Here is a 25,049-nt window from a genome sequence, read left to right on the forward strand (position 1 = left end):
AGTCATAGGTATTACACCTGTAACTTATAGTGTAGCATTAGCCTGTTACTAAGTCCTTAAACCACGTTATTTTACCTTCCGAGCGGCCATATCTATAATGCACAAGCCCTAAATGACGGAAGCGTGTAGTTTACTGTAGTTCTGGGATACATGCGTGTGGTTTAACACCGCCTTCTTCATTTATATCATCACGACTCAGTGTGGAACGAAAGTCAGAAGGGATACGAGTTTAAGGTGTGTTCCACTTGGTGATGATGACTTGACCGGGTATGGCGTAAGCAAACCTAAGGAATTTGAACCAAAGATCAGGAATTTTATAGTTTTATTCATTTTTAAATCATGCAACATGCCACTGATCTGACAATGTCAACTGTAGACAATATACAGTGATTTTTTTTAGTGCAGTGTAACCTCGTTAATCCATCAACCCATCAGTTCCGAGAACTGTTTGGAAGTTCCTACTGTTTGGAAATTAAAATATGCAATCTGACATGGTTTGGTTTGTGCACTGCTTAACACCGAACTCAGCAAGCGCTGCATGACGGAGGTCAGTAAATAGTCGATTCTGGACCAGACGATTCAGTGATGGCATCGGTTATCGTTGTACACGATGTCATGTGTCAACCAAGTCGACGGGCTACACCCAATCCCGCTAGTCGCCTCTTACGACGGCTCGGCATTACAATGTACCCATGATCGTTCAAATGGACATTCGATAATCCGGGTTTCGCCGGACATGTTATTCCGCAGAAATGTGGATGATTTTGAGCAAAATCAAATCTATATACATTCTCTACTCAAAATGATATTGTCATAAGCCCTTACTCTGACTGTTAGGTTAGACATATTCTCTATATAATGAAGCAAAATTCCTGAAATGTATAACCATATCACAAACTGATATAGAAGGGCCTGATATGTCCACATGCATGTAATACATAAATACTGTTAATGATATAGTTCACTTGTCAATGTCTCGGTTCTCATATTAAGCTCCTTGACATCTTCAATCAAGTTCTGTAACTCTCTTTGTCGAATTTCATTCTGTTTGTAAGTCTTTGAGAGTGATCCCCCCTTTTTAACCTCCATTCCTTCAATGACGTCAGGGGTAGGGGCGCTGTAGATTATATCCGGCATGTCGACAACAATATGCACGCGCGAACTCCTTCCGGTTAAATAATCTTGGTCATGCGCAGTGCTCATACCATGAATGTCAACGTCTTCCGGAAATCTTGGATGATCATGCCAGTGAAGAGTTCCACTTCCGGTTGATTCTATATATGGTAAAGAGGTCTTCCCATTGGTTGAATACCCTTCATCATCAAGTAGAGACACATTTGATGACACGACCGATCTTTCACTATCTCTGTAGCCCTGAACTCGTCGTTGTCGCACGGTGCTTTTGGGAGTCCTGAGATCCGATCGGTCGCCATCTTGGGAAGCGGAAGTTGAAGGGAGATAATACACGTAGTAGTACTTCCTGAGTTTGTCCATGTCTATCTGATCGCCTTCAGTGAGAGGTTCAAGTTTGAAAGAATCAGGAACCAGATCCACGTTAATTTGTCTGGCTCTATTCAGTGGCGTTAATGCTGTTCCTTGTGAAAGAGCGTGGGTATGCTTCAACATCGGGTTCTTGGGCGTCCTTTTGTCCATGCCGTGACTCTGTAAAACCAGGTCTTCACGTTTTAAAGCTTTCCTGCCAATGTTCGGAATGCTCGATATAGGCTGTGCTAGTCTCTGAAGGTTCAGCTGGACAGTCTGCTCAACTCGTGAACTGACGGGCACTGACACGTCATCAGAACCTTCCGGAAGAAATGTTCGTGGAGTGTCAGAGCCTTTCGGCTCTATCAGCTGCTTTCCTTCTAATGGAAACAACATAGGCGGGTTTTTCTGGGGTCTCATTTTCCTAAATTTCTCCAGAGTTGTAACCATGGCACGTCTGCGAGGAGAATACAGATTTGTTCCGGAATCTCTCAATCTGAGACGAAAATTGGCGTCTTCTTTGTTGATTTGCCGCATGCGAAGTCGGTCAAGGGCCTGTGCAAGGTTCGTCTGCTCCTGGTCGACCAGCTGATCGCGAAGTCTCGTGAGACGTTTGAGATACTCTGCGTGATGGGACTTCCCATCTGCGGCCCAGGGTGGTCGCTTGCCTTTCCTTGAGTCCAGATTCGGACGCTCCATCAACCTACAACACATTATAATGAATAATTGAAGCATCCAGATATCACTAATACATACGTAATATCCAATAACATTTTATGTCTCCAACACTCATTCTGTAGAAAGAAATACGGTTCTACATCAAGACGGATTTGAATCGCTGCGGAATCCTGTCTGATTCTAATAGCAAATTTAAATATAATTTCCTTCTAACCAGGATTATATGGAGACAACGAGAAAAGTAGTAACTTATAAAAGAGAGTAGACATTCGTGTTTGATTGTGGATAAAACGGTGATCAAAGCTCGATAGTACATACTTCTTAATGGAAGTGAAGCGACTGGATGTACGTCATAACCATTTATAACTACTTATGGTGTTTTAATATTTCGAAATTAATAAAATAAGCCACAACATAAAATTCAGATTTCTATTTCTATTTTTTTTTCCTACGAGAATCAGGTACAAACATGTATGCCCTAAGAGTTTTTTCCTAATAATGGTTGTCACCCCCTCCCCACCCCAACCCAACAGACACCCCACCCCAACCCCTCTCCATGTGTTATTGGTATCTGATGACGTAGATTGCAATGGCGGTTTGGTCAGCTTATATTTCACTATACAATCATATGCATACCATACACAAAGCACTTGCATTTTTTAAATATTCACGAAGAAAGCCATTTGTAGTATAATGTCACAACCGTTCAAACCCTATACATACATCAACGGTGCTGTTTTATTCGTGGACACTCAAAAAGATTTAAAAGTTATTTGATCTCTTTCATGTGCATACCAGATAACAATCGTTCCTTTACTCTGACGGAGTTAAGACTGTCACACTATGCCGGTAGAGCGTCGTATACCAGTGTGTTCAACTTGGGCGACTCAAGGTGACTAGAGGTTTGTCAGTGGGTCGTAATACGTAAATAAATATTAATGACTACGGACTTTCACGGGAGGTATTCGAGAGTAAACAGATTGGAATTCATGCAAAGACTGATACGATGGTTCTCCAAAATCCAATTGATGTCCAAACATCAGGTCAAACACATTTTTAATTCTCTGAAAAGGATGAAGTTCAATTATGGTTCACACTTTAACATTTGTATACCACTAACACAGACCCTAAGGTTCAATAAAAGCTAACAAAGGCATTTGTCATATACGTGGGGACCTGCATATCGTTACATTGAAATCGTCAAAGGTTTACAACAATTTGTCAGAAATGGCAGAAAATGTCACCGAGGAAACAATATTGGACATTCTCATGGTTAACACCTGAGACAAATTTGAGAATAGACATCTAGGTAAGAAATAGGCGTCCCCATGGGAACCCATTCGTCCTTCCTTGCAAAAGGCGGTGGGGTAGCCTATTAGCTAAAGCGTCCGCTCGTCACGCCAAGGGTTCGATTTATTTGACACACGGATGCAATGTGTGCCGCCCATTTCTGGTATCCCCCGCGATGTTATTGCTGGAATATTTCTATACGCGTCGTAAAACCCAACTCATTCACCTTATCCGTGCTGATTTTTTTCACTTAGGCACACAGTAAAACATTTTCTCGAATATTGACAAGGCCATTTGCCAAGAAACTTACCTACAACTTCATATATATCGAATACCATTAACAAACGGTTAAGGAACAACTCTCCACTGATTTACCCACCTGAGCTCGGTGGAAACCGCATCGTTTGTTTCATATTTACATCTATGCATAAATATACAAAGTGACAAAGAACTCTCCACAACACTGTGTGACAAGAGTCATGTGATCCAGGAGTCACATTTCCCTTTATGTGAAGCGACATTACAGCAGCTCAACGTTTCAGGTACAGTTGAGCATGATCTTTCGACGAATATTTCAATGAGTGTCAATCGACCTTTGTTCAAATAGTGCTTGATCAGGACATCATACGGCTTTTAAAAAGTTGTTCTTGGTACAGCGTAGACGGAGGATGGCAGTTACATATTTGACCCATCATTGACAGAGAAATATATTAATACAAATATACTTTAATGTAGTCGGAATCGTGAAATGGACTCTACATTTAATAGAGAATTCTACTGATTTTGTCCCTCTTATTCTACAATCTTTGAAATATCAATACTCGGATTCATATTTGTTTCTATTACATTGTTAGGGAATGTCGATTATTTGAACTTCATTTACTCCCCTATATCGTTAACCTGGCGGAGTATTTACCCGCAGCAACCCACGAGGCAGTTAGACCAGTGAACATCCCGGTTAGAATTGATCTTCAGTAACCCATGCTTGTCGTAAAAGGCGACTAACGGGACCGGTTGGTTAGGCTCGTTAGGCTTGCGTAGATCGATGCTCATGCTGTCGATCACTGGATTGTCTGGTACATACTCGATTATTCACAGACCGCCACCATATAGCTGGAATATTGCTGAGTGTGGCGTTAAACAACAAGCAACTCACCACGAGGCAGTTAAATGGATCAGGTAGTCAGACTCGGCGACTGCACGTCTTGTATTATATTGTCACGAACTAATGCTCATGTCAGTCATTTGACTCACTGGTAGGTGAAGGTCAACGTTACATAAACGGTTCAAACTGACACACAAACAATATATCGTGAGAGACCATTACGCTTCGTAGACCGAGAGAACACGCTTCATTTAAATCAAATTACTCATTAATCAGAAAGACAATCATCCATATAACAAGGTTTAGGTGTTAGCCTGACCCGAAAGACTGACTGACTGACTGAATTTAGTTTTACGCCGCTTTTAGCAATATTCCAGCAACATCACGGTGGGGACACCAGAAATGGGCTTCACACAATGTGCCCATGTGGGGAATCGAACCCGGGTCTTCGGTGTGACGAGCCAACGCTTTAACCAATAGGCTACCCCACCGCCCCTGACCCGAAAGAAGGAATACCATATTTACACATAATATTGTAATGACACAATATTATCATAATGATTTTGAAACATTTTGTATTAGTTTACAAAGAATGTCAACAATATTTGGTAATCACAACAAAATGTCTTTCGAAAATGAATGAAGCAAACGCGGCTAATTTTGACATATAGGGTTCGATATATTAAAAAATTGTCTGACAAGTCAGATGTCCCTATGCTGGTAAGCCGATCGAATAATAGTACATGCTTTTTTCGATTGCACGTGATCCATTTTTTTCAGGACTGGTACATTTCAGTGAAAAAGGCAACAAAAGTTCCAACCAAATGGACAATGATTGAATATTCGAGTTTGTTTAAACGTAGCATGTTATTCCTCGACTTCGAATCATTACCAAGTACCAAAACTGCATGAAATTCGTGTTCACTGAAATTTGCAAAGACATTGCTTCAGATGAGAATCAAAGAAGAACAACTTTCAAGAACAACTTTCTCAAAACCTAACAATTGCCTTACCTCTTCACGACCCAGATATCACTCATGCTGCTTACGCTCAACTGTCCGTGGCACTGTATTGTACTATACATACAGCTACAGTCGAAGCAGGTGGGATCTAAGCTAACAGACGGGCTCAATTCATAAGGCCAACTGACGTGAAAGGTACACCTCGAACACTTAAGCATTACTTCATAAGGCAAAAACGGTTTGCTCGGACTTCGTTGCCAGTCACCAGCCGTACTGAAGTATTTTATTACTTACAAGGGGGACTGTTCTATGGTTATACAACTTCATTATACAAAGAATGTGTCGTTTCGGTGTAGATACAAATACCGTTATCAGTCACTTGCAATCTAGACCCACTACAGAAGCTATTTCATTACTAACTGCAACTCGTCTTCGTTGGTGGTGGTACCAAAAACTTGTTTACATATGCACAGCATTTTGGCCACAGGTCGTACTTCGCATCGTTTACAATTATGTCGACATCCACTTCAGGAATTCATATATTTCTAACTGATAGATGTAATTAAAGTTTGTGCATGAATGGTGTAACAAAAACTAGAAATGATGATGATGATTTAATTCATAGTGCGTTATTTTGCACACATTACTATGCTCCGTGCGCTCCATCATTACAATCCTGGTCAATGGATGGTGTGCTCCCAAATAGCACCATCAACTCCCTTTTGAATGTACAACCCATGCAGCCTTTGAGGCGCTTGAAGTTTAACAGTCACATTTCCATATCATACTGCTGGGTGCCCATTAGCAGCTGGGTGGACAGAGGCATATTTCGAACATAGTCACTTGCCTGAGGAACAAAACCCTTGACATTCTAGGAATTAAGCAACCGAGCACAATTAAGCTTCAGGTATGGAGGGAGGGAGATTTATAAATACGCAATATAAATCTGCCGGGTACCCATATGTGTGAGTTGAAAGAATACCTGTTGTCAACTTGATCGATCATTCTCTTCAATCTTCAATTTACATTCAGACGAATTATTAATGCAGTACTATCCCTCCAGTTAGGACATTTGTCTTATTCCAGATGATCAGAATTGTAAAAGTAATCGTAGAAGATCGTTTCTCGATAATACAACAAATACTCCTCTATAACGGGACAACAATGAGGGAATCCACAGTGCACATGCACTCCTGCTGCTGCTGCTGCTGCTACTACTACCAATACTGATGCTACTACTGCTACTACTACTTCTTCCACTACTACTACTAATACTACTACTAATACTACTCCTAGTAGTACTACTACTGCCAATACTGATGCTACTACCACTACTGCTACTACGACCACCACCACTACTACTAATAACAACAACACTTGTACTAATAATAAAGTTAATGACGCGACAACTGCTTATACTGAAAAGACCAGAAACAGTAGCAATAATTCATTAAATGCGACGCTAACCAATTCATCGCATACATTTCTCCTTAAACTGCGTACTCAGATACCCGGGGATTACCCCACCCGCTGGAACTACAAATGCAGCATACCCGTGAAGATACGGGTTAGAACTGGTCTTCAGCAACCCGTGTCGTAAGAGGCGACATACGTTATCTGGTGGCCATAGTCGCTGGCTCGGTTGACACATGTCATCGTATCCCGATTGCGTAAATCGATGCTCATGACGTTGATCACTGGACTGCCTGGTCCATTGTATACAGACAACCACCACATAGCTAGAATATTGCTGTGTGGCGTTAAACAACCAACCAACAAACAAACAAATATAGCATGGGCACACATTGCGAATGTTCTCTACTACAGTCCATTTCGAGAATAAGACCCGTGTAGACACCACTCCAAGGCCTTAGGCAGGTCATTCAAGTTAACACGACTTTTATCGTCTGCTTTTGAAGGGTAGCAGACGACAATAAAATCACGTGACCTGCCTCCTGCTGACAACAGGAAGCCATACCAAGTCAACACAATTAGCGGACAGGGTGCTAAAAGGCTTTCGACACCCATACTCAAAATAAGTATCATGTATACGAGTCTAAAGCAAGGGAGATCCATGTAAGATATTCTATTAACCTATAACATGGTTTGCCTACTAACCCCTGGGAGGTATACGCTTGACCCGAGGTTATATACATAGCATAATGGCACATATTAATCATAACGTCAGACTTGGTGAACTATCATTGTTCATATACGCATGCTTTTATGTTTACCTGAAATTCATCGAGCTGATTTCATTTAAACCCTTGTAAGGCATGTCTGCAAATATGATGGTACTTCAAATTAAGTGTATTTTATACCTATGGGTTCGAGAGGTGCATTACGCCTGCATTGTTTCCTAAAGTTTGCTTAATCCGGGTTTAAAAAATCCGTAAAAGGTCAGCAAAATGGTATTATACGCTTGATGTTTGAATTGAACGAGGCTGCGTGAACTTTAGGATTGTGATCCTCTGGATGCAAAACCGATTAAGGCACAAAGATCAAGGGCTTAGACGGAGTTTCAGTGTAAAAGAACAACAGCCTTTAATTTAGATGTGAGAAAGCTAAACTGATTATCTGTAAAATATGTGAGTTTCGTTTATATAGAATTATAGCAAACAAATCTGAAATGTGTAAAACACATAGAAGCTGTTGCTACATTAGGCGATATTTGCAGTGGGCAATATTCTACCTATATCATTATGTCCTGCACATAATCGAGAAGGTCAAGTTGCTTGTGAGACAATATGCTCCTTCGCATTCTTCGAAACACCTTTCACCAGGTCGCAAAATGTGTTATAATCCAAGACAAGCCAGGTCACAAAATGTGTTATGATCCAATATAAAGCCAGGTCACAAAATGCGTTATGATCCTACATAAGCCAGGTAACAAAATGTGTTAAGATCCAATATAAGCCAGGTAACAAAATGTGTTATGATCCAATATAAGCCAGGTCACAAAATGTGTAAAGATCCTATATAAGCCAGGTCACAAAATGTGTTATGATCCTATATAAGCCAGGTCACAAAATGTGTTATGATCCTATATAAGCCAGGTCACAAATGTGTTATGATCCTATATAAGCCAGGTCACAAAATGTGTTATGATCCAATACAACCCAGGTCACAAAATGTGTTATGATCCAATATAAGCCAGTTCACAAAATGTGTAATGATACTATATAAGCCAGGTCACACAATCAAGCAATGGAAGGTGCATCCCACAGTGTGTAATGACAAACATTATTCTGGACACACCGTGTGTAATGACAAACATTATGCCGGTCACACAGTGTGTAATGACAAACTTTATGCCGGTCACACAGTGTGTAATGACAAACATTATGCCGAGTCACACAGTGTGTAATGACAAACATTATGGCCGGGTTACGCGGTGTGTAATGACAAACATTATGCCGGGGTCACACAGTGTGTAATGACAATCATTATGCCAGGTCACACAGTGTACAATGACAAACATTATGCCTTGGTCACAGAGTGTGTAATGACAAACATTAAGCCGGTAACACAGTGTAAATGACAAACTTTATGCCGGTCACACAGTGTGTAATGACAAACTTTATGCCGGTGTCAATGACAAACATTATGCGGTTACACAGTGTGTGAATGACAAACTTTATGCCGATCACACAGTGTGTAATGACAAACTTTATGCCGGTCACACAGTGTGTAATGACAAACTTTATGCCGGTCACACAGTGTGTAATGACAAACTTTATGCCAGTCACATAGTGTGTAATGACAAACATTATGCCGGTCACACAGTGTGTAATGACAAACTTTATGCCAGTCACACATCTTGTAAAAACAAACATTATGCCGGGTCACAGAGTGTGTAATGACAAACATTATGCTGGTCACACAGTGTGTAATGACAAACATTATGCAAAAAACCATTATGCCGGGTCACAGAGTGTGTAATGACAAACATTATGCCGGGTCACACAGTGTGTAATGACAAACATTATGCTGGTCACACAGTGTGTAATGACAAACATTATGCTGGTCACACAGTGTGTAATGACAAACATTATGCCGGTCACACATCTTGTAAAAACAAACATTATGCCGTGGTCACAGAGTGTGTAATGGCAAACATTATGCCGGTCACACAGTGTGTAATGACAAACGTTATGCCGGTCACATGGTGTACAATGACAAACATTATGTCACACAGTGTGTAATGACAAACATTATGCCGGTCACACAGTGTGGAATGACAAACATTATGCCGGTCACACAGTGTGTGACAAACTTTATGCCGGTCAACAGTGTGTAATGACAAACATTATGCGGTCACACAGTGTGTAATGACAAACATTATGCCGGGTCACACAGTGTGTAATGACAAACATTATGCCGGTCACACAGTGTGTAATGACAAACATTATGCCGGTCACACAGTGTGTAATGACAAACATTATGCCGGTCACACAGTGTGTAATGACAAACATTATGCCGGTCACACAGTGTGTAATGACAAACATTATGCCGGTCACACACAGTGTAATGACAATGACAAACATTATGCGGTCACACAGTGTGTAATGACAAACATTATGCCGGTCACACAGTGTGTAATGACAAACATTATGCCGGTCACACAGTGTGTAATGACAAACATTATGCCGGTCACACAGTGTGTAATGACAAACATTATGCCGGTCACACAGTGTGTAATGACAAACTTTATGCCGGTCACACAGTGTAAAAACAAACATTATGCCGGGTCACACAGTGTGTAATGACAAACATTATGCCGGGTCACAGAGTGTGTAATGACAAACTTTATGCCGGTCACACAGTGTGTAATGACAAACTTTATGCCGGTCACACAGTGTGTAATGACAAACTTTATGCCGGTCACACAGTGTGTGACAAACTTTATGCCGGTCAATGACAAACAAACATTATGCCGGTCACACAGTGTGGAATGACAAACATTATGCCGGTCACACAGTGTGTAATGACAAACTTTATGCCGGTCACACAGTGTGTAATGACAAACATTATGCCGGTCACACAGTGTGTAATGACAAACATTATGTGGTCACAGAGTGTGTAATGACAAACTTTATGCCGGTCACACAGTGTGTAATGACAAACATTATGCCGGTCACACAGTGTGTAATGACAAACATTATGCCGGTCACACAGTGTGTAATGACAAACATTATGCCGGTCACACAGTGTGTAATGACAAACATTATGTCGGTCACACAGTGTGTAATGACAAACATTATGCCGATCACACAGTGTGTAATGACAAACATTATGCCAGGTCACACAGTTTGTAATGACAAACTTTATGCCGGTCACACATCTAGTAATGACAAACATTATGCCGGTCACACAGTCTGTAATGACAAACATTATGCCAGGTCACACAGTGTGTAATGACAAACATTATGCCAGTCACACAGTGTGTAATGACAATCATTATGCCGGTCACATAGTGTCTAATGACAAACATTATGCCAGTCACACAGTGTGTAATGACAATCATTATGCCGGTCACACATTGTGTAATGACAAACATTATGCCGGTCACATAGTGTGTAATGACAAACATTATGCCGGTCACACAGTGTGTAATGACAAACTTTATGCCGGTCACACATCGTGTAAAAACAAACATTATGCCGGGTCACACAGTGTGTAATGACAAACATTATGCCGGGTCACAGAGTGTGTAATGACAAACATTATGCCGGGTCACACGGTGTGTAATGGCAAACATTATGCCGGGTCACACAGTGTGTAATGACAAACATTATGCCGGGTCACACAGTGTGTAATGACAAACATTATGCCGGGTCACACATTATTACTAACCGGTTACGTACGTACGTATTTTGTAAACGACACAATGTCGACAATATGTCCATCACCAACGAATACAAAACACATCTATCAATTCCATTTTATTGTCATCCTATAAGACCAAATCAATTAATAGCCTTCAGAATCGCAGGAATAGGTTATCGATTCTCGCAACGTCTCTTCTCTATGTATGTGTACAGGGAGTAATCCCCACGTTATCACGGGTATATAAGAGGCCATATTGCTTTGTTTATGACATAAACAGCTCCTTATAAATACACACAAACGTGCCTTGCTGTCTAGCCCAATTAAACAACTGCAACACTAGCGTCATTATATTCAACGTTTACGACAGTAATTCGTGCCATAAATATGAAAAAAGAATAAGCTTCATTTATCTGGTTCATGCTCAACGGTAGGTAGCATATCAATGGCAACAGAACCATATAATCACCATTACAACCTCTCGTTAAAGATACGCATTCCAAAGGAACTGCGCATACAAATGCAATGTACTTACGTTGACTTGCTAATCTTTAAAAGCGGTGTGTCCATGATTAACTATTGTGCACGAAAACAATTACCGAACAATAAACGTAGTAAACTTTAGCCCTCATTGGTATAGGCAACAATGAGTTAGTTTCAGAAATCCGCCTTTCAAACAGCCACTCTGAACCTGGTGTACCGCAAGGTTCTGGGGCCAACGCATGGGCCCCTATCTGTTAATCAATATAGGAGATTTTGTTTCGAGTTCAATCTTCAAATCAACAGCTACGCCTGATTGAGTAATGTACTTGACTGTTGGCTATATTCTGTACCTTCAGTCCTCATATTCATTTTTGTTTGCTTTTATAATGACTATACACTTCGTCATTTATCATTTATGCATGTACAATGTACTGATCTGTTTTCATCCGTTGTTGCTTCCTGTATCAATTAGCCACTTTAATCGCTGTTAACTCACCATTTATCTATATTAATGCGTATTTATTCATTCACTGATACTCTTTATGTCCCTCTTTATATCCCTTTATTATCCATTCACCAATGTACTCTACAATTTTTTTATATAACCGTATTTGAACCTAGTCGTTTCTGTATGTTTATTCTAGTCAAGTACCCATATTTGCTCTTTTTATCATTGATATTTCACCAATCTGTCTCTCTTCTAATACTTTGTTTTCCTCATATAGTGTCCATCTCACTCGCTGTACAGACATCATTAAACTATATTGAGAGGGTTACTGGATTATATGTATTAAGACCTACAACAATTTACACAGACGTTTAAGTGTATTGTGCAGACACCCAATACAATTGCCTGACCCAGTCAATCAAATACCGCATGTTGTCGGGTGTACGTTACGCGTTCGTTTACAGACCACCGGGGTCTTCTTTCTAAGCTTGATAACATCTTAGTGAGGTTCATTCTGCTAGTGTACAGATTAACTATGATATGCTCTATGTGTATACACACCGGTATGTTTAACTAGTCCTGTATTCTGCCCATAACACAACACTGTTCTCATACACGTTTAGATGCTACCCCATGAGTGCGCGACTGCTGCTTGATTGCATGAGTGAGTGAATGGGTGAGATTTACCGCCGCTTTGAACACTATGTCAGTTTATATCTAAAAGTGAGTGAGTGAGTTTATTTTTTCGCTGTTTTAAGCAATATTCCAGCAATATCACGACAGGGAACACCAGAAATGGGCTTCACACATTGTACCCATGTGGGGAATCGAACCCGGGTCTTCTGCGTGACGAGCGAACGCTTTAACCACTAGGCTACACCACCGCCCCTATACCTGAAAGAGTCAGCATCATATGTGTGCCATCAGTCCCATCAGCGACCGATCAGGGTCTTTATTTACCAAACCCACGACAATCTTAGACATTTTGAAACACAATGAGGACGAAGTGGGGATCAAACCACTATCACAGTGTACCGGCATGCCTAGGGGACGCAACTCTGATGAGTAAACTACGAGTAAGTTATCTTTGCCGAATGGGTTACCATGGCCTCCCGTGATCCCGGATGTTACTCATGAACACATGCCAGGAATCGGGGAGATATACTTAAAATAGAAAATTAAAGATACAGTTGAATAACGGTTTGGCATATCTTGTCTTACAATACTATCCTCACTGCTATGTTCAAAATTGGCACTTAGTACGTCCAAATGGGCACGTCTACCTTCATACGCCAAGACAAGAATAGAGTGATGACGTCATCGCGTTGCGAGCTCAAAGATAGCCCAAGCCAAGACCGTTAAAGGCGTTGTAGCACTTTCATTCAACACTTTCATTCAACACTTTCATTCAACAGTTAATTGGAAATTAAAGTTTAAAAAAACAGATGGCTACAACATAAGCAATATAAACGAAAATGCTTACTTTCATGCAGAGCTAAGCCGATCTAGATGTTTACCAAGATTTTAGGATTAATTTTCTTATTTACCGTATAGCCTTTAAAACATGAGGATGGACTTGTGAAACCTATGACAGGTTAGAATGCCTTAGTATATCTGTTTGTCAGCACAATACCTGTGCTCATAAGTTTCGCTAAAGTGGTACGCGTTTGAAAATCAACATTACTTAGGAGATAAAACTGTGTTGGAAAATCAGCGGCATATAACGAAATAATAATAGCTCTTACTTTGATTTAAAACCGAACGCGTATCATGAGGTTTTAAATAAAAATAATTAGAGCTATTATAATTTCGCTATATACCTCTGATTTTCCAGCCCAGTATATTAATCTCCATTCAACCATAACCGCGTTATTAAGATTTATAAAAAAGTACATACTGTGTTGGAAAATCAGATGTATATAACGTGATTATATACCTCTAAATGACTTTAATTAACCAATCACAATCCATGATTACACAATGCCATTTAGAAAGTGGTCAAATGTAACATATGTTATATTGGGGATTACACTTTTGGATTACACAGATTGTAGTACGTTTTTTGGGTTGAGTCCCATCCGGGATTCGAACCTACACTCTCAAGAGTCAGGCACGTACTCGCAAGCACTGTGGAAGTCGCGGTGGCTAAGCGGGTTAGGCGGCTGATTTTGTGTGCTGGCGATTAGGTGCCTGACTCTGAGGGTGTGGGTTCGAATCCTGGATGGCACTCAACCCAACAAAAGTACAAGAATCTGTACTTTACTAAGAAAGTGTAATCCCAAATATAACATATGTTACAATCACAATCCAGTATTTACTGAAGTCATTGTATAATTTGTGTTTTCCTCCCACGTCAAGTTGACACTCCGGGATATAACCGGAACACTGATGACAGCGTCAGTGAACTCTCAGTCACTGAGATTGCTTATAGTCACAATATTCCTAAAAATAGTTTTAGTCCAAATCGCGAATGACAACACATACGGTTTCATCACATTTCGTCCAGCAGTTTTGGATAGGAAGAAGAAGCATTTTTATAAACACACATTAAAAAAATAAGCAACTTTATTGGCCCTGTCTATAACATCAATCGTGATTGATAACTTTATCCTTTCAGTGCTAACGTTGTCTTCCTTTCATTGCTAACTTGAAAACATAGTTCACAATGATCCTTTCAAGCAGCTGATGTTCTGGTTCCAGTGAGTGAGTGAGTAAGTTTAGTTTTACGCCGCTTTGAGCAATATTCCAGCAATATCACGGCGGGGAACACCATAAATGGGCATCACACATTGTACCCATGTGGGGAATCGAACCCGGGTCTTCGGCGTGACGAGCGAACGCTTTAACCACTAGGCTACCCCACTGGCCCTGTTCTGGATCTGGACGTCATGGAGGCTGCACGCCTGTCTGTTGTGAAACGTACAATGATACGTATATCGCCATGGAGATGAATAGCAGCTAATGTTATATGGGTATTAGCTACTATTCATTTCACGAGGAGTGTCGATTGCAACATTCAATTAGTGGACAAACACTCATTCAACGGCATTGTCTGAATGGTTCGTAATTGAATGGAGGCGATAATTTGTAATCAGATTGGATTTCAATCACAGAATTATGAATGATGTTTGAACATTTAATGTGATGAAATGATGCAGGTCCAAGCCTAATACCACTTTCGGAAAACATTAACACGTAATTAGATCTAGGATCATATTTGAAGAGATACACGATTCATGATCACGAAAATAACTTAAGCCCATTTGTTGTCTTAACTCATAATAACCTTCTTAAATTGGGAATAACGTAACACAATCTATATAAGCATATCTTAAGTCTGAGACAAATCTTCAAAACTAAAGATAAATTTGGTTTCATGCTCAGCAAAGGAAAACCAAGTTCTATGGATAGTCAACGGTGATAACTGTGTTAGTACCTACACCGAACACGTCACTCTCATTGCAATAAAGAAGCTGACTATCCATAGAACTTGGTTTTCCTTCATCTTTATAACTTCTAAAATGCCTCTCAAAGAAGTTATGCTCAGCAACAGTTGAGCTAAAGTCTAGGAGACCGCATACACATGGACAGCAAGTTTCAACGATAAACTTGTAAATCTTTCAAAACTTATTCGTGTTTGATGGCTGAGCTTCTTCTTCTTTATGACGTTTCAAAACACATAATACACGTGTATGTATGAGCACATCTGAGAACACCGTCACGTGTAACAATTATATAAAACAAACTATTAGAATACGATTTATGATTGAGGGTTTTATTTTGAATGGGTTTTATTTTTGTCTCACATTGAAATGAACCTGTCGGAAAAAGAAAGTATAGACCCTACGGCTAATAGATGGTGACTAATAGTGAAGCAAAAAGGCAATTGTTATTCAATACTGATGTATTTGATGCTGGTATCACTGGGGATATTGCAGGATTCATATCAATGAGCATCAAAGAAAATGCGACTTGTGTCAGCTTGGTAACGTTGTAATGCTATAGTCAAATTTGCGACTTGTGTCAGCTTGGTAACGTTGTAATGCTATAGTCAAATTTGCGACTTGTGTCAGCTTGGCAACGTTGTAATGCTATAGTCAAATTTGCGACTTGTGTCAGCTTGGTAACGTTGTAATGCTATAGTTAAATTTGCGACTTGTGTCAGCTTGGTAACGTTGTAATGCTATAGTCAAGCTTGGTAACGTTGCGATGCTATAGTCAAATTTGCGACTTGTGTCAGCTTGGTAACGTTGTAATGCTATAGTCAAATTTGCGACTTGTGTCAGCTTGGTAACGTTGTAATGCTATAGTCAAATTTTCCAGCGTATGTTTCTTTGCAGAAAAAGTCAAATATCCCCGATGAGAAAATTGTGTCAATCAATCTTTATTGAGTACATTTAAAGTTTAAATGAGTAGTTAGAAGTCATTTACAAAATTATTTTTTATAACAATCCTTTTTCTTAAACGCATAGCGAAATATATGTACATTGCCAGATCTGTAATGATGATGTGGTAGTATCTGTTAACAGGGAAATTAATTTTTCTTACACTTGGATGCTTATAATAGTAATGCTTTAGGTATTTCGTTCGTAGAGTCGTATAAACAGGACAGATTAGAAGGAAATTCATCCTCAACAGTATTCATATTACATAATTGACATATTCTGTTTTCTCTTTGTATACCTGTAATCCTGCCAGTTTCAATAAAAATTCATGGGAAGAATAACGAAAACGAGAGAGCTATACGAAACCTTTTTAAGTAAACAAATCGGAAACATTGTGTCATTCATATTTATCAATACATAGATCTCATTTCGTAAACCAATATAATCTTTTTCTGTGGTCTCATTATTAAATGTTGGAAGTCAACAAGTATACCAAACCATCAGAGAAATAATTACATAAATCTCCCTACCTTGTGTTGGTTATCTTTAAGGAAGGATGGTCCATCTTCTCTGAGGATACGTGCAAGTGACCACTGACCACACCTCAACCACTTGCTTATATACACCACCAATGCCCCGTCACAAAAAGCAATCAATACTGTCAAGGCAAACACCGATATACCTACATACTGCTGAAAAAATGCTCGTGTACCGGACGGTGAGGCCACTGACGAGCCTGAATAAGACAGGGCAACAGTGTCGCAGAGAGGTAACTTTAGACTCAGGAGAATTCCGTCACCTGAGATACACTAAAGGTATTAGCTGAAGCATTGGTCTCATAAAAGAAGATTGAATATAACTGTTGGACGATAAGTACGAGTGGGTGTGTTTTCAATGTCCAAATGTTTTCTATCACATATGATTGAAAATTACACAGCGCCACTGACACTCGTACAGAGTACAGTTATCATCATCATCGTCGTCGTCGTCATCATCATCATAATCATCATCACCATCATCATGATCATCATCATCATCACAACCGTTATGACTATTAGAATATTTATTTAAAAAATCCACCATCCACTGTTACTCCACAATTATCAAGGAATGTGACAATGGGTGTCATGTAGTCGGTCTGAAGTCCCTGAACCACAATATTTTCCCTCCTGCCTAGCCCTCCCTGCAATGCTAAAGCCCTAAATGAAGCAAGTCTAGGTTTCCCAGATTCAGAATCTCCCATCTCACTGGGGCTCCTTTTCAAATTCTGAGGAATTATTTGTTCTGTGAAAATTATATGTATTCAGAGACTAAGCGTTAGTCTCGGCCTGGTATTGTTTGTAATAGATCGCGAGTGAGCGCTTTAACCCCTAGGCTACACCACAACCCCTTTACAACAGTAGATCCGATACAGACGAGTTTATTTAAACACAAACTTACTTCGAGATATCGCACAGCATGAAATTCATAGTCATACAGTCGGTTGTATTAATTTTGACAGTTAATGTTTAACGTTTGCTGATCTGAATCTGCTTTCGGCAAAGTTATAGCTTCTGTCGACAATGTGGACAATTTATTTTTGGAAACTAAGTTTGCATAGGTACAAAGTCAAACACAGAGTATACATAGTTTTCAATGTTGTTTCCTGAAAAAAAATACATCGTGTTGACCGATGCGTCAAAGTAAGGGAGGTAACTGTCGTAAGCATGAAACCAACAATCTGTGCTAATTGAAGAGCAGTAAAAGGTCAATAGACTACCCAAGTCATTGTCCTGCGTCCAAAGGAGCTCCTGCCAAATAACCACAGCTTTCACGACAATAATGACAGCAATGAAAACTCCAAGATAATATTTGGCCTCGACACGATTTATTTGTGTGGTGTTATGAATATATATCCATATGTTATAGTGTAGGAATTATGATAATTGGGTACTCGATATGTGTATATGTGTCCGTGCAAATGGAAAATTGATGTCAATTTCATGGCGCGATGTGTGTATATCACGGTATATGATATGTGCATTGTGTTGTGTTGAGAAATGACATGTCCTGCATATACGAAGTTTGTATTAAGGAGAATGAATTAATAGTATTTTCATATTCGAAGGATCAACAAGAAAATCAAAAATAGCATTCTTCAGAGTTTATTTTAAGTGAGTAATATGTCAAACGGTAACCGTCCTATACACACAAAACCAGGACATATGTCATGTCATACTGAAGCAGTCTTATACATACAGAACCAGAACACATGTCATACTGAAGCAGTCTTATACACACAGAACAGGACACATGTCATACTGAAGCAGTCTTATACACACAGAACAGGACACATGTCATACTGAAGCAGTCTTATACACACAGAACAGGACACATGTCATACTGAAGCAGTCTTATACACACAGAACAGGACACATGTCATACTGAAGCAGTCTTATACACACAGAACAGGACACATGTCATACTGAAGCAGTCTTATACACACAGAACAGAACAGGACATGTCATACTGAAGCAGTCTTATACACACAGAACAGGACACATGTCATACTGAAGCAGTCTTATACACACAGAACAGGACACATGTCATACTGAAGCAGTCTTATACACACAGAACAGGACACATGTCATACTGAAGCAGTCTTATACACACAGAACAGGACACATGTCATACTGAAGCAGTCTTATACACACAGAACAGGACATGTCATACTGAAGCAGTCTTATACACACAGAACAGGACACATGTCATACTGAAGCAGTCTTATACACACAGAACAGGACACATGTCATACTGAAGCAGTCTTATACACACAGAACAGGACACATGTCATACTGAAGCAGTCTTATACACACAGAACAGGACACATGTCATACTGAAGCAGTCTTATACACACAGAACAGGACACATGTCATACTGAAGCAGTCTTATACACACAGAACAGGACACATGTCATACTGAAGCAGTCTTATACACACAGAACAGGACACATGTCATACTGAAGCAGTCTTATACACACAGAAGAACAGGACACATGTCATACTGAAGCAGTCTTATACACACAGAACAGGACACATGTCATACTGAAGCAGTCTTATACACACAGAACAGGACATATGTCATATACTGAAGCAGTCTTATACACACAGAACAGGACACATGTCATACTGAAGCAGTCTTATACACACAGAACAGGACACATGTCATACTGAAGCAGTCTTATACACACAGAACAGGACACATGTCATACTGAAGCAGTCTTATACACACAGAACAGGACATGTCATACTGAAGCAGTCTTATACACACAGAACAGGACACATGTCATACTGAAGCAGTCTTATACACACAGAACAGGACACATGTCATACTGACACAGTCATACACACAGAACAGCAGTCTTATGACACTTATACACACAGAACAGGACACATGTCATACTGAAGCAGTCTTATACACACAGAACAGGACACATGTCATACTGAAGCAGTCTTATACACACAGAACAGGACACATGTCATACTGAAGCAGTCTTATACACACAGAACAGGACACATGTCATACTGAAGCAGTCTTATACACACAGAACAGGACACATGTCATACTGAAGCAGTCTTATACACACAGAACAGGACACATGTCATACTGAAGCAGTCTTATACACACAGAACAGGACACATGTCATACTGAAGCAGTCTTATACACACAGAACAGGACACATGTCATACTGAAGCAGTCTTATACACACAGAACAGGACACATGTCATACTGAAGCAGTCTTATACACACAGAACAGGACATGTCATACTGAAGGAGTCTTATACACACAGAACAGGACACATGTCATACTGAAGCAGTCTTATACACACAGAACAGGACACATGTCATACTGAAGCAGTCTTATACACACAGAACAGGACATGTCATACTGAAGCAGTCTTATACACACAGAACAGGACATGTTCTCTATTTATACTCGAAAGCGCATGCATTTACAATCCTCCGATTTCACAATTTTGTTAAGACAAATTAAATGGAAAGGAATCCACACGATATATAGATTTCTCCCAGCGTCCAGTTAATCTCCATCTCATGAAGCATATATTATCAACAACTCCACGAACATTGTCCTTGGTTGGCATTAGATAACATGTGCTAACACCACTGCTTATAATCAGTGAACGTGTTCGTAAACAACTGAGTTGCCAGTGGTCAAACGGAGTTCACACAGCTTAATGACGGCTGTGACCTTTTACATTTCAACCTAAAACACCGTCAACACAAGCTCTCGGGTGTTAAACATCGTAATTAACAGTTTGTCATTAGCTGGAAGGACATGTACCCGATCGATTGTGTTTTGTATCGACCGTCAAGCTTTATTACAGAATACCTATGTGTGGGTGTGGGTGTAGGTATGGGGGTGGATGTGGGGAGTGGGGTGGTTCAAAAGTACTGTGTACTTATAGCACTTGGACCCGGGTCCCGTTTCACAAAGCTATCGTAGCGCTACGCGTACGACTGTCGTAAATTTATGTTACAGTATAGGAGGTACGACAGTCGTAGCGCTGCGACAGCTTTGTGAAACGGGGCCCAGATTCCTATATTTGATGGGGGAAGGTTGAGAGCAGATCTCTGTATCACGCGAAAAATCATTACTTCCAACAAAACTGCACATCACGTGTAACACAAAATGTAAGAGTCTCCAGACTGTTTCGAATATTTTGTGGTCAAGAAACACGATGCCAAAGAAAAAAAGGAGTGTTGTTTATACACGTGTACGTAAGTCTATAAATATTGAGGTGAACAGTATGCTAATTATCATTTACCCTGTTAAGAGACGGTTTATGTGGGCGCTCATGCATATCGATATTTCATCATAGTCCCAGAGGGGCGTTGGGGTAGCCTTGTGGTTAAAGAGTTGGCTCGTCACGCCAAAGACAAACGCGTGAAGCTCATTTCTGGTATCCGCTATCGTGATATTGCTGGAATATTGCTAAAAACGGCGGGGAACACCAGAAATGGACAATTGCACCCATGTGGGGAATCAAACCCGGGTCTTCGGCGTAACGAGCGAACGCCTTAACCACTAGGCTACCCCACCTGCCCCGTACTATAGATAAATTCACAACGTTGGTTCATCCATAATAACGGTTTTCAAAGGCAAACAGTTACAATCAGTTTTATCAGTTAGAATCAGTTTGTAAGGATAATTTCAAATATTCAGAATGGATGTGGAAGGTTTGTAAATTGAGGGTGAGAGAATATGTCAAAATGAATGTGCATGTGTGATATAAATATATTATGTTCGGAATTATTACAAAGGACCTACTCTCGGTCCAAGGCAGTTTTTTTCATGGCTGGCTGTATAAAAATACTTAAGCCAGTGACTGTAACCATGTTGGCAGCGTCACAAGGGAATGTTGACATGACACTACGTTACAGGCCTAATTCACTCGCTTCTTTCAATCAACAACGAGATGCTGAGAACAATGAATCTTGCACTAACAGTGAAACATTTAAACATTTTTTGTATCTGAATGACTGACTGAGTTTGGTTTTGCGCCGCTTTTAGCAATATTCCAGCAACATCACGGCGGGGGACACCAGAAATGGGCTTCACACATTGTACCCATGTGGGGATTCGAACCCGGGTCTTCGGCGTGACGAGCCAACGATTTAACCACTAGGCTACCCCACCGCCCCTTTTTTGTAACAATTACAAGTACCTTTCAGATATATAATGGAAGAATTATCAATAAACGACAGAAAGCGCTGACTACAGAAACCTACCTTGTATCAGAATATGCACATCACTGTGTGTTCCCAACAAAAGATCAATACGTTCTCCTTATACAATGGTTTATTTAGAGAATCAATTATTTTCTCGTCAAGGATATTAGATAACATCAATTTGGATTTATTGGGCAATAGGTAATTGCTATTTCCTACTTCCTGCCACGTCCTTAAAACACTGTCGGGCAAAACCGGAAGTAACTGTCAGCCATGTTAATTTTTAATTTTGATAGATTGTTTATCAATTGAAACGAGTAAATATATCCAGGTTTTTTTTATTATGATAGAAATAATGTCACAAAATTGTTTCTTGTGAAAATATACTCCCTCCCCTAGACACCCCCTCCCCCTCTCTCTCTCTCTCTCTCTTGCTTCTTGAGATTGGTGAAGAGAATCAGGTACAAATATGTATGCCCTAAGAGTTGAATTTGACACCGCTTTGAACAGCATCTCAGTAATATACTCATGCCAATAATGGTTGTCACCCCCCCTCCCCCACCCCAACCCCACACCCTCTCAATTAAAAAATTGAAGGGGGTGACAACCATTATTGGCATGAGTATACATTATGTTATTTTAGATGCATATATATAAAGAAAGTGATGAGAATACCGAGCGTACACTAGTACATATATAAGAAGAAGTTTCTGAAATAATCTCGTGTCGTGTCGTGTGATTATTTCAGAAACTTCTTCTTCTATATATATATATCTAATATATATATATATATATATATATACAATAACATAGTGCATCTAAAATAACATAATGTATTTTCACAAGAAACAACAGTTTTTGACATTTTTGGTCAAAAACTGCCTGAATGCATTTAAATTGTTAATTCAAAATATCGAGGTTGCAACAGAAAGTTCGGCATTATGACATCACTATCGTTGAATAACCTAGTTTGGTTACACGACACTCGTTGGATACTTTCAACTGATTACACAACACCTGTTTCAAATAGCCAACATTATCCCATAAAGATATCCAGAACACGTGTGTAATAAATATCTATACAACGAGATTGGGCCCGACGTATGTTGCCTAGTTCAAGTCATATCTGAGACGATGAGATTATCCAGTTTGCCTTCTTGAACGTGTGACATGGTGTCCATGTAATTGTGCATCATAAGCTGTGGGATAATTACATGTACTAGTAAGTGTGCTGGCAGACATACAAAGTGGTGTTCGAAGGATTTCGATCAAACTTTCTAAGTGGAAAGGAATTAATCGCCGTATTTGCAAAAAATGGCTGTGGTACTAAACTGTCGGGGAAAAGAAAGTATACAGGTAGAAATTGTATGCAAAAAAATGCAAATAAGGACGCTACACAGTTGAATTAAACGTTACCGAAAAACAAAAATATAAGGTAAAAACAACTGTGATACTCGTAACAAATATGTTTAAATACCATGAAATAACCATTTCTTTGTTTCATTTTAGTTGACACCAAACATGGGCGTATACTTTCTTTTGTCTGTCAGTTTACATGTGTTTGTAAACCTGGTGATGTGCCAGGCTGAAGGCCTCTGCCAATACGTACATAACTAGTATCAGATGGACCAAAGAATTGTGAATGTGCGTACACATACAGACCAAACTGTAAAAGCAATTCTACCATCAGTAAAGACTGAACACATTACTAATATCCTTCGCTAGCAAAGGAGAAATGGCTAACACACTACACCACACCACTCCACTCAGTATGTATGTATGTATGTATGTGTGTGTGTGTGTGTGTGTGTGTGTGTGTGTGTGTAAGTATATTCTTACTACATTGTTTCAACATGTACATATATAGCTGTCTGTTCCTAACTGTTTCATTCACCTGATGAAGAAGTAAGAATATACTTCGAAACGTCGTGACCCTTCACAATAAAGAAGTTGACATCCATAAAATTCTTGCCTTTATATGAAAGTATGAGTTCACACGTTAAGCTAGTACTATCAACACTACACCGTGCACCTGTTAGCAAAACAACACACACACAGTGACGCACATGTAAGAGATCGAATAATAAAACAATGCAAGTCTTACTCCCACACTCTTACCTTTTTCGAATGACTGTCTTGGGCTTTTGTCTACAACCAATGCACAATGTGAAAAACACATATTCTAGAAATTAAAATAATGTAATGTATGAACTCGTTTCATTCACAATTGCTTTTCCCATTTGTTATTAATTTCATATAGCAGTTGGCTGGAGTAATATTATGATTTTAATATGAAAGTAATATTTAAATGCTCCAAGACAAAATAATATCATGAAAGTTATCATTCATTTATTTTATCCAGAGTATAACTTTTTCATCAACATAATGATGTTTTAACTTGGTAAAATGTAAAGTAATGATATTCCTTTTAATCCATATAGATAATCCTCTATGAAGAATACACAATTTATGATAAATGTTTTCATCTTAATACCACATATATACTATTCATGATAATGATGTTTTCATCTTAATACCACATATATACTGTTCATGATAATGATGTTTTCATCTTATTACCACATATATACTGTTCACCATAATGATATAATCTTATTACCACATATATACTGTTCATGATAATGATGTTTTAATCT

General features: G+C 39.5%; 1 protein-coding gene across 3 annotated transcripts in view; it reads right to left on the reverse strand.

Annotated features, from left to right (window-relative positions):
- Positions 1 to 309: 309 nt before the first annotated feature.
- The window catches only part of LOC124291132, a 32,760-nt gene continuing 8,020 nt past the window's right edge, over positions 310 to 25,049 (reverse strand). The window contains exons 2-3 of one of the 3 annotated variants that reach the window (XM_046728040.1): positions 24,511 to 24,540; positions 310 to 2,185 (exon numbers count right to left, since the gene is read on the reverse strand). In XM_046728040.1, coding sequence (XP_046583996.1) covers positions 949 to 2,185; positions 24,511 to 24,540 — 1,267 coding nt within the window. In that variant the 3' untranslated portion in view covers positions 310 to 948. Of the gene's footprint in view, positions 2,186 to 5,568; positions 5,597 to 24,510; positions 24,541 to 25,049 lie in introns of those variants that run through there. The other 2 variants (XM_046728042.1, XM_046728041.1) reach the window with 2 other exon arrangements.

The sequence above is a fragment of the Haliotis rubra genome, unplaced genomic scaffold (genome assembly GCF_003918875.1).
Source record: "Haliotis rubra isolate DU_JTF1 unplaced genomic scaffold, ASM391887v1 Scf483, whole genome shotgun sequence".
NCBI lineage: Eukaryota > Metazoa > Mollusca > Gastropoda > Lepetellida > Haliotidae > Haliotis > Haliotis rubra.